Below are 11,691 nucleotides of genomic sequence, written 5' to 3' on the forward strand. Positions count from 1 at the left end.
AGATTTTGTTGTCAGAGAAAATTGGTTTGCAAATCGTGATCTACAAGAGACTGTGTAAACTCCATGCTCCGGTGTTCTGTCTGATCAACATATGCTGTCAGATATATACATATATATATATAAATATCTAAATCTCTCTTTCTATATATATGTCTCTATATAGATATATATAGATATATATGTGTCCATTTTACATATATATATATATATATATGAAATAGACAACTTTATCATTACTTACTATGTACACCGGAACTAAGGACACACAGCTTCGAGCCAAAACGGAGGTTGTGTGATGTCATGTGAAAAGGGTCTATTAAAATTTGATTGATTGATTCACAGGTGTTTGTTTTGATTTCTTTGTTTTGGAGCCTACCATCCAGGACCTGGTCGTACCCACTGGTAAGCCAAGTTGGATTTATTTTGTGATTATTGCATTGTGATAATAAATTATTGTCTTGAAACCTGTCTTTTGCTTATTGCAAAACCAGACCTGTGTCCTTTACTGTTAATTCCTGGGTGATGACCCCAGGTAGCGTTGTTGGCAACAAACAAAATTTGTTGTATGGTCAAACCACTGAATGCCAAACTGGCCTACTGCCCATTCTTCTTGCTAAATTTCTCACATTTGGTCAGATTGGATTGAGAGCGTCTCTGGAAATAAAATTTCAAGTCTAGCAATAGATTTTCTATTAGATTTAGTTCTGCATCTTTTATACCAGTGACAAGGAAGAAGGCAGGTAGAGAGGATCGGGAGACATTTCGAGTTTCTTCTTGGTGGATTTTGTATGATGACGGCTTCATTTCTGCCATCTTTGATAAGCTACAAAAAAATGCATACTTTACTTACAATTCTCCTTAAGCTCCTCTCAGCTCCCCAGATAATTTCATTTCACATAGACCTGAAACACACCTGTACCTTTTTAGTCTGCATCATTAGAAGATTAAACTAAACAATACAGCAATGTTAAACCTAAAGCATTTTAAATAACATGAATGTTTAAGGAACAAGTTATGAATAAATAAAAGTTCAACCACTATACCACAGCCCCAGCTGTGTTTTCCATGGTTGTTGTGGGTGTAGTTTGTTTGGGGGAGATGTTCAGTGTTAACTTTCTGCCACAATAGCTTTTTGCATGTAGGTCAAAGTCTTTGCTCACCCAGTGAGCAAAAAATCTCATGAGAATTACATTGAGGAGTTTGTGGTTGTAATTTGACAGAAAGGGTACAGATGCTAAGGATATGAATGCTGTTCAAAGCTCTGTACATCCTGAACATTTCTTGCAACAGCCAATTAGACTCTTATACATCAACATCCTTGAGCTTTCAAAGTAATTTTGTTTAGAAGGCAGAAGCCAGATAACAATCATGATAGCCTCTGAAACCCATCACACAGTATCTGTGGAAGATCTCGTACAGAGCAGCCAAGTGAGCACTGAGGAGACTTTATCTGAATTGACTGCGTCAAAGTGCTATGGGCTATTTGAGTAGGCTGTTTAAAGTTGTTATCATAGACTTCTTTATCGCAGAGACAAACATAAGAATCATAAACCACTTACATTTCTTTCTCTCTCTGAATACCTTTTATGTTTAGTAGAAGCTCAAAATAAGATACAAAATTTTCATAATAAAAAAAAAACCTCTCTGACCTTTAGAGTCAATTTTTTGTCAGACATGCAATTTGAGAGGACTAAACATATTTACAAATGCAAACCACAATCAAAAGTGCTTCTGGTTGACATTTTCTTTCTTTCATTTGAAGTCAAATATAAAGTAATTTATAAAGAAAAAAAAGGTTCTCTCTTTTTGCACCAATTTTATCAACATGACATTCTGAGTTTACAGTATTTAGTTGTTAAACATCAGCATTTCCCGTGTGTGCTTACATGTGAGGAGATGGTACAGCAAAATGTTGCTGTACAAGGAGCAACCAATGGGATCACAAGTCAGGAGATGTGTACTAACAACCCATGACCACATGATGTCACCCTTTTGGAGCAGTATGCATCATTACTTGGGTTTTCATGAACACATTGTTATTGTTAGGATTTTAATCCTTTATATATAAAACTAAGTGCATGTTTCACAGTATTGCTTTAATAGCTGTAAAAATCAAGCTTATTATAAAGCCTGAAATATTATAAAATGACACTTTTATGTCTTTTCATACATAAGGATACTTAAGTACTAAATGAAACAATGTATCGTTTTTATTTATTTTTTGGCTGAAATGTTTACTTGTGATTGAAACTGCTATAAATTGTTTTCTTTGGTTTTATTTTTTTTTTCTATATGACATATCCAAACCAGAGCTTAGAGCTTACTATGTCACAATCTTTGACAAAAATATTACTTCTTGCCTCTCTGACACAAATATGACTCTATCTTCATAGAGTCATGAAAAAACAAGAAAACACAGCATAATTTATTTATTTAATTTTTTTTCAATAATTCATTCAAAGAACTGTCTTCATTTTTCACTAATAATCTTATTTTTGCAAATGCAGTTGTGAACCATTTTGGCTTTTAATAAAAATATATATATAACTCTTTGTTCAGAGCATCATTGAATCTGAAAGCAGCATCAACACTCTGAAAAAATGCTATATTTATTGGACCCCTACCACATTTTTTCTTGCTTATTAGTCTGTGCATCCATTTAGGAGTGGGTGTTCCCTTTTGCTGTGCAGAACATAAACGATGAAAGAAATCATGGCCAAATACCCATGGTGGCTAATTAGTTTCAAGATGGTTTATGAAGTAAGGTTTGAATAGAGATCTGTTTAACATTTATTTTTGAGGATTCTGAACTGAGTTTTTGTAGCTTTTTTTCCTACTCTGACATGATAAAACTACTAAGATTTCTTCACTCTGAGGGGGAGACATTTTCGCAAAAATGGACACATTTTGCTAATATTTAAATAAAATTAATCAGAGTGGTATTAGGAAGTAGACACAGATTAATACATAATGTTAGCTAAAGAGACTATCCAAATAAATTCATTTTACTACGAAAGGTTACACAATTCCAGAATCTGATTAATGTCACAACAGTGCAAATAAGCAAATAATTTACTTCTAAATAAAATTTAAAAATATATTTTGAGAGGGAAATGGAGCTCTTTAACTATATTTTCATCTGATCTTTTCTTCCCATTAGCTAAAAATCTCAGTGCTTGTGCAGAAACATGTAAATAACAAAACTTTCTTTATAATGTCTGGTAGTGTGCAAATATTTTCAAAATCAGCCCAACTTACCAGGACAAAGAATTCTTCAGGAGCAGCACAGATCAGCTGAACAGCCATCTCAAGTTTTAGATTCACTATTCAGTGACATTTAATTATATTAAATATCACTGATTTTTAATATATATGATTTTAAGTACATATGTGAGGTTGGACTTTCAGTTCAAGAACTCCAAACTCATGCTTTGTGCCACAGATTTATTTGCCATAGATCCAAGGTAAAGTTGTCAAAAAAATAGCAAAACAGAAAAACACTCTGAATCCTGGCTTTTTTCTCCTTGACTGTGTGTCGTATATTTTTCCAATACTCAGACAGAGGCCACATCCTGTATATGAGAGCAGAGTGCAGTGTGGAGTAATAGTTTTCTTAAATTCAATCAAATATCCTCCCCGAGTAATAAAGGCTGGAGGAAGAGGCCAGCTGTCCCCAGGATGCAGACAAGCACGAAAACCCAAAGGAAGATCCTGTCAATAACCATGGCAACATACTTCCAGTCATCCTGAACCTGTGGGAGCATCACAATGAAAACATGGTTACTGTTTCAATTTGGAAAAAGACCTCCAGTAAATGCTTCTAAATAATTTGAACAACTCTTTACCTCTTTAGCTTCGTTCTGAAGTCTCATGTTTTCTGCTATGTATTTAACACTTTCAATTGCCTCCCTGACCTCAGGAGACAGAGGCAAAAAGGACATAATTCCCCCATCTAGAGATTCAGAACTGGAGCAATGACTCTCCTGTCTGACCCCAACACCAGTGCTGCCAGTCAGGGCCCCCAGGCTGCCCAGTCCACCACTTCCACCACCAGAGTCTGAAGGCAGTTTGCCCGATCTCTTCTGCCAGCAGCAGTTACATCGGCCCTCACAGCACAGGACGCCAGAGGCGACACATTTACCAGAGTCTTCGCTCAGGTTATTCAGGTTGGAGAGCTCTGTGTTATTGAAAAGCCTCTGGCGGTTAGTCAGGCTCGACACAACGCTGGATGCCAAAGCTTGGGGCTTGTGCTGCTTTTGCAGAGTGCCTGAAGAGTGGACAGCGCAGGTTCTTGGATGAATAGTCTCAACACTTCCAGCCACCGTCACCTTCTCCGGGTCCCTCTCCGGCCTGGTCATGAACATCACTTTGGGCAGCAGTCCTAGAAACACATGTCGCACCCAGCAGGGCATGGTGTGTGTCTTCGGTGTGCGGTAGTGGACATTCAAGACAAAAACGGTAATGACAATGGAGAGGGTGACAAAAATCATGGTGAACAGGAGGTACTCGCCGATCAAAGGTATGACTAAGGAGGTAGAGGGAATTGTCTCTGTTATGACGAGAAGAAAGACGGTCAAAGACAGCAAGACGGAGATGCACAGCGTGACTTTCTCACCACAGTCAGAAGGCAGATAGAAGACGAGCACTGTCAGGAAGGAGATTAAGAGGCAGGGGATGATCATGTTGACTGTGTAGAAAAGAGGCAAGCGGCGGATGTACAAGGAGTAAGTGATATCAGTGTAGATCTCCTCGCAGCAGTTGTACTTGATATCATGCTTGTAGCCAGGGGCGTCAATGATTATCCACTCGCCAGTCTCCCAGAAGTCCTTGAGGTTGATGGTTGAACCAATCAGCACAAGGTCAATTTTGGCCTTGTCATAAGTCCAGGAACCAAACTTCATGGTGCAGTTTTGGTAGTCAAAGGGGAAGTATGTGACATCGATCTTGCAGGAGCTTTTAAATATAGCCGGTGGGATCCAGGTGACGTCACCGTTGTAGCGAAGGAGAGCCTTTGTTTTGTCGTCAACCTGAAAATCTCCAACTGCACTGTTAACAACACAAGAATAAAGCTAATGAGAGTGGACAGTAAATAAATATATAAAGTACTGACATCATAATATAGACATATGAATAAAAATAGAATAGAATGTAAGTCACATTAAAAACTTTCAAACAAAAAGCCCAAGTGTTGAACTTGTAAAATAATTGACTTTACACCAGATGTCTGCAACAACACAAATAATGCATACATGCAAAAAATATCAAAATTAGTTTCTGCATTAAATTGATTGACAAAAGGAATGAACACATAGCATCTCATAGCATTTATTTGTATTTATTTGTATGCGTGGATCAATTGGGTGTTTTCCAACATCTGGTGTAAACTTTATTCCAGTGAACTCTCAGAAAATATATCTTCTGAGATAATGTTGACATGTCTGATGCTCATTTTCCTCACCCTAGTTTTCCAATGAGCATCAAGATACACCCAAATGAATATCCATAATCATAACCCCCTCTTGAAATTTCCACTTACTTATTATAAAGAACAATGTCTGGCTTCCAGATTCTTTTCGATGGTACTCGGATGAACTCCACGCCGCCAAAATCTTTAGGATCCCATTTGAGTTTATAATCATTCCAAATCTGGCAAAGGACACAATTTTTCAATTACGTAAAAAAAAAAAAAAATCAACATCAAAGCTAATTTAAATGAGCATCATTCACTTGAGCAGCGAAAAAGAAATATATGAGGCCATCACCTTTGTTTATGACTAATATTTTTTGTTTACATCTAGTAACTTGACTTGCTGATCCAATTAAACTCAATACAATATCTAACCACCTCAATATTGATGGCTTTGTGCAAAAACCCTTCATCTTCCTGCAGATGGTCCTTCACAGAAATTGACAGCAGGGGAAATCAGAGTCAGACTTCGCTTTATTGGACAAGTAGGTTAACACACAATAATACAAACTGTCTGAATACAACAGGGAATCACTCGTTTACATCCTGTGGGAGACCATATGCAGCCTGTTCTGCTGCACAATGCCAGGCTTCAGACAGTTTTAAACAACTGTCTCTCACTAATGCTGGCAAATACATCAAGCTTGTTCATTTAGGAAAATATATATATTTTTTAAATACAAGTAAAACTAATTTGGTTTAGAAGGCAGAACATCTATATATGAAGTTAGCAGTTGTTTTCCCCTGGTGATTATCATTTGAAATTGATTTCAAAAGCATTCTCTTCAGCTAAAACCCATCATCTTCAGCTAAAACCCATCATTTTCTGTTGTAAAATACAATAAAAGTGTATTTAAAAGTAAAAGTGTATTTATTGTGTGTTTTACAGACTTTTTTTTGCTACAGTGTCTCTGACCCTCAAGCCCTGTTGCTCAATGAATCCATTGAGACTTATGAAGCCACAACCGCAATAATTTTGTTGTAATTCTTTCAATTACAACAGTGCTTTTTAAAAATGGGATGGGCAACATGGGAAATTTGTCTCGTTGCTGAAATTTGTGTTTTTCTTGTAGTCACTGTGAAATATGTAGTTTATATTGAGGAAAGTGAATGGAATAGCAGAGCCTTATTTGTGGAGTGTTTCAAAATGTGACTTGGAGACCTGCATTAGTTCACTGCAGTATGCATCATGGCAGCAGAAGTATAATCTGGAGGGACAGGCAGGTGGCTGTGTAACCGGTCTTTACACAAGATTTAATTTTGTTACAGCCTTGCGTTATGTAATTTTGTAACATATTTTGTTAAGGTTTTAATCTTTATGTTTAATGTGATGCAGTAGCTTGAAGCTTGTGGTCACAAAAACTAGATTTAAAATCCTCACTGCCTGGAATTACAAGCTGTGGTCAAATTATTTTGATAACATTATAAAGTTAGCCAGATCTAAGTTAATATGATTTGTTTTTTTTCTATTTAAATCAATATCAAATTGATCAATGTGTTTTAAAAGCTTCCTCCTATAAATAATTCATTGTTCCAGTCTGGGCAATACATGGCAAGGAAAGTTTTGTAAAGTGTCATTCATACATGGAGCATTTTGGAGTCATTTGAAAGAAAACTAAGGAACAAGGATACAGAAAATTACTATAAAACAAAAACATGTATTAAGAAATACAGAAACATGGAAGCATCAGCATGATTAAATTCAAATTGAATTCATATTCAATAATTTTTTATTAATCCACCACAAGAAATGAATGAATAAAAAACAGATTTGAAGAAACATAAACAATTAAAACCAATAAATATTTAAAATAAACTTGATAAGAAATCAATTTATATTGTCATCTTTGGGCTTTCATTTTCAGTTTTGGTTTAAAAGAGACTTTTAATTTTAGGGACCAAAAACATGGATTTATGTCTTTTCTACATTAAATAGGAGGACAATTTGACCCCATTGGACCCCCATCATAGCACTGGACAATACCATTCCTTTTCAAGTCTATCAATAATTCCCAAAGAATTATGTAAAACAACAGACTGGACCCAGATTTGATGTCTTTGCTTATGGTTTACTTTCACACTCAGAGTATAAACTTACATGTCTCAGCCACAGATTGGTTTCCATGATCTGATTGACTTCATCCTGAGAATAAGACAGAATGAATTATAAAGACATCAGTGCAAACAAAAAAAATAAATAAATAAAAAAGAAAGAAAAAAAAAGAAAAGAAAAGAAAAGAAACAAAAGCAACACAATATATTGTGACAATACCGACACATGGGTGTTTCTGTGCATTTATTGTAAGGTTTTTCTGTGTTCAGTTTCTGTCCTGAATCTGTCTCTGCGTCTTCCCTGTTGATTGATCCCAGCAGTGTCTCGTTCCTTGATCACCCTCCCAGTGTATTTAAGCCCACCTGTTGTCTTTGTCTCGGGTCTGGTCCTCGTTGTATGTAGCTTGTAGTCAGTAGTTCTCAGTCGAACTGTCTAGTCATGAGGCTACTTTGCTCCATGTTCAGTCTTTGTGTCAGTTGCTACCGGTATTTAGCTGTGTGCTTTTGTCTCTGCCGTGCTGCCTAATCTGGACTGTTTTGAGCTTCATTATTAAATTCATCATCATCACCATTATCTGGGTTTCAACATTCATCCTCACCACAACCACCCACAAATCCTGACAATGGGATCATGAAGCTCATCCGTGAGGATTGGTTTGTGTGCTTTCTGCAATGTCAGGCTTTTGTAAATCCCCAAAAATGACGGTTTAGAGAGATGCACCTGAGTCTAATGAGCCTGGTGCATAACTTGCATGACAGCTGGATTTGCGAAGCCAGAACACAGATTTCACTTTTACTCTAAGCTGCAGCAGGGTGACCAAGGAGGGGGGAGAGAAAAGTTGCATGAGACGGATTTATATGTGACTTAGACCGTGAATGAACCAATTTCCTGAGCCAGTGCATAACATTAACCATTCATGTGACCATGTAGTATCCAAAAGTGTCCGAAGTTGAGCTATGAGCACAAGCGTCTGTGATCATGCCTCCATCGTCAGTACTTTTAACTAATTATTACATAATTAGGACAATAAACAGTTTTCTCTCCCGGAAAAGCATTTGCTGAGAAGGAAGCTCAGTCCCATGGGTGAGCCTGCTCCCTAATGGTTGCATGATGACTCAAGCAACACTGGTGATGAGCTATTGATGGCCTGAATGAACTCATACAGGCGTGTGGTAATTGGTGTGGGCAAACCAATACCAATTGTGGCTGGCTTAGGAGCAGCAGGTGTTGCTGAGTGAAAACAGTCATCCATCAGCAGCTGGATCTCAGTGGCTTTCTCCACTAAATGTGTTTTTTTAACATCCTCATGCACCTGGACACATCATCAGGGATGCGGCCAGAATAAGGATGAATGTCTTTAACCTGAAAGGTTCTTCATATGTATTTAGCAAACGGATTTTGGGAAAGGAAAACAGAGATTAATTGCACTATATCATATTCTACATCTCCCATGGATAGTTTGCCAAGCAAAAAAATTAATTAATTAAAAAATTTTTTTTTTTTTTCCTTTGCATGAGAAGTGAATGTACTTTAACAGGGTTTTATTTGATAGACCAACACAAAATAGTGTGTTATTGTGAGGTTAAATAATAACCAAAAAATCTGAAAACTAAGATTTAAATGAGCATTTAGATAACTTTATACTAATAACCTTAAAAATAATTAGCACATATAGTTAACCTGTTTATATTAATATAATTAAAAATACAGCTGCACTGTGAAAACAAGGATAGAAGTGCAGACAACAAAACAATTTGTAAAACTTTCCACATCTTGTTTATCATCTGAAAATGGGCAAAGCATTGCACAACCACACACATCCATTAACTGACTATTAGTCTGTTAATGGATATGCCATGATTACTCTAGAGGAGCTGCAGAGACGCTCATCACTGCTGCGATAATCTGTTGACAACTATCAGTCTTCTATTCACACCACAAACATGGTGGCAGGAAAAAAATCTGTTGTTGAACAAAATCCAAGACAAGTTTTGTTTTCAATTTTCCACAAGTCATTCGGGGGACAGAGCAAACATGTAGCAGAAAAGTCTTCGGTAGGATGAGTCAAAAAAAAAAAGTACCTTTAGGCCAAAAGGCAAAGGTTTGTATGTGGAAGAAAACTAACAAAGCTTCACTCTTAACACACAATTCCCACAGTGAAACATGGTGATGGCAGCATCATGCTATGGGAACATTCTTAACTTTAAGCGTTCAGTCAGAGCTACAACTAAATGGTTTTATTAATTGCTTTCTCATTTCCAAGAATGCCTCAATCATAGTGGAAATTTAAATCCATATAAAGGATCTGTGGGAATATAAGCTGATGGACTGAGCTTAAGCTACTTTGCAAATATATGTATGCATTACTTGATGTTGGTGTATCAAATGAAATGTAAAAATGGTTCAAGAAATATGACATTTATAATAAGAAACTGAAAAAAATGGACATGCAACTTTAATTTCACAGCATGCAAAAACCGATGTCAAGTTTTTTCTAACCTGACAAAAAGTGGAATAAGACTTTAGGTGCCAGAAGCATTGCAATTTGAATGAATCCTCATCCACTTTACTCTCTTTAACTTACTTTAAGTTAAGGAGGGTAATTAATATATTTTAATATAGAAACAGATTAACAATGAAAATTAATTTTCTGCTTCACTTTTGGGTATTAGGAAATTATGACACATGTGAAAGTGAACAGCAGATTAAACTGTTCTTTGATTTTCTTATTAAAAGCAGCAGCATCAGTGGCCTTAGTATCCCCGTCCTACTTGAACAAGCGTCTGAATTCAACAAACTGGAGGAAAATCCAACATTAAAACAAGAAATGCTCATCAGACAAGGCAGTGACAGAGTGAAGGACTGCTTAAACTGAGAGCTACTTAGACACCTGACATTCCCCGTCTTGTCTCAGCCAGACAGCCAGCCAGCCTGACCCTGTCTTTGCATGTCTCTTCCCTCAGGTGGATAAGCTGAGGACTGCTGTGATTTGGCAGGGAGTGTTGCAGGTGTCTCAGGCAGCATCCCAGCGGTGTCTGATTAACTGACACATGGGGACGTTGATCAGACAAAATAATCCTTAAATAACTTTTCCTTTTTTGTTAATCTGGTTGTGTCTATTGACCCTAGTGATTTACATCTATAACAAGGAGTATAGTCAGTGCAGGAAAAAGAAAAAGAAAAACCTTTTCGGCTACTTACCACTTTGACCAGCTGTGACATGGACACCTCAAACTGCACAATGACCGGATCAGACACGTTTTCCACAGGTCGTATGTACTGATTGTAGTTGGAGAATATCACTGAGAAGAGCCTGTGCTCTGCTTCTGAACATGTGCCTCCTGCACCGAAGCAAATTGTCAGACATGGATCAGCGACTGCAGGATTTTTCATAATGCAGAAATCCATGTCATACATTTTCAAGAAAATTTTGCTATTTTACCTGCATGCAATTTGGTCTTAGTGCATGGAATGCAAATTTAACACTGTTACAAGTCACTCAATGAATAGCAACTACATTAAATAATTATTACGATTAAAAGAAAGTTTTCAAATTTGTGCATGTTCAGCTGATACGAGAAATTAAAATTTGTTTTTTTATAAAGAAATGCTAAACAAACATTAAAGCAACATGTAGAACTATGAACAGAAATCAAGAAATGCAACAAGTAAGCAAGATGTCATAAATAAAAGAAAACTTACCTGACAACAGATACATAAAGAACAAACAACTAGGAAATATTAAGTCAAATTTGTTATCCATCCTGTGGTAACCAACAAAGGGCAAATAAAACTGGGGTCAACGGCAGCAGAGCTCCGCAATGCACACGGAGGGAGAACAAGTGAAAGCGAGTGTGCAGCTGCAGACACAACCGGAGAACAGGGGGAGGGAGGCAGGGCACAGTAAAACACACAGCCAGTCACTGAGAGGAACCACGCAGCACACAGATGTGCAAGCTATGGTCACCGAATCAAATCAGACAACAGGAGGTGTGAAATTTAAGAAGGATTTTGGTTTTGTGAAAAACAAGAAATTAAAAAAAGGTAATTCCTTCAAGTCAATATGCTATTTGGCATATTGACCCAGCCACTGGGTTCAGCAAATCAAATGCTTTATGCTGTCAGCAGACCAGGTGGTATTCACTTGTGTTTCCCTCTCACATGCATTCAT

General features: G+C 37.0%; 1 protein-coding gene across 1 annotated transcript; it reads right to left on the bottom strand.

Moving 5' to 3' along the window:
- Positions 1 to 2,484: 2,484 nt before the first annotated feature.
- Positions 2,485 to 11,477, bottom strand: chrna3 (cholinergic receptor, nicotinic, alpha 3). Its single transcript, XM_007568964.2, has 6 exons — positions 11,223 to 11,477; positions 10,722 to 10,861; positions 7,566 to 7,610; positions 5,537 to 5,646; positions 3,846 to 5,046; positions 2,485 to 3,752 (listed from the first exon to the last, which is right to left on the bottom strand). Exons 1-6 carry the CDS (start codon positions 11,281 to 11,283, stop codon positions 3,624 to 3,626), a joined length of 1,686 nt encoding a protein of 561 aa, XP_007569026.2. The 5' UTR covers positions 11,284 to 11,477; the 3' UTR covers positions 2,485 to 3,623.
- Between the last annotated feature and the right edge of the window lie 214 nt (positions 11,478 to 11,691).

Source organism: Poecilia formosa, unplaced genomic scaffold (assembly GCF_000485575.1).
Source record: "Poecilia formosa unplaced genomic scaffold, Poecilia_formosa-5.1.2 Scaffold234, whole genome shotgun sequence".
Classification (NCBI taxonomy): domain Eukaryota; kingdom Metazoa; phylum Chordata; class Actinopteri; order Cyprinodontiformes; family Poeciliidae; genus Poecilia; species Poecilia formosa.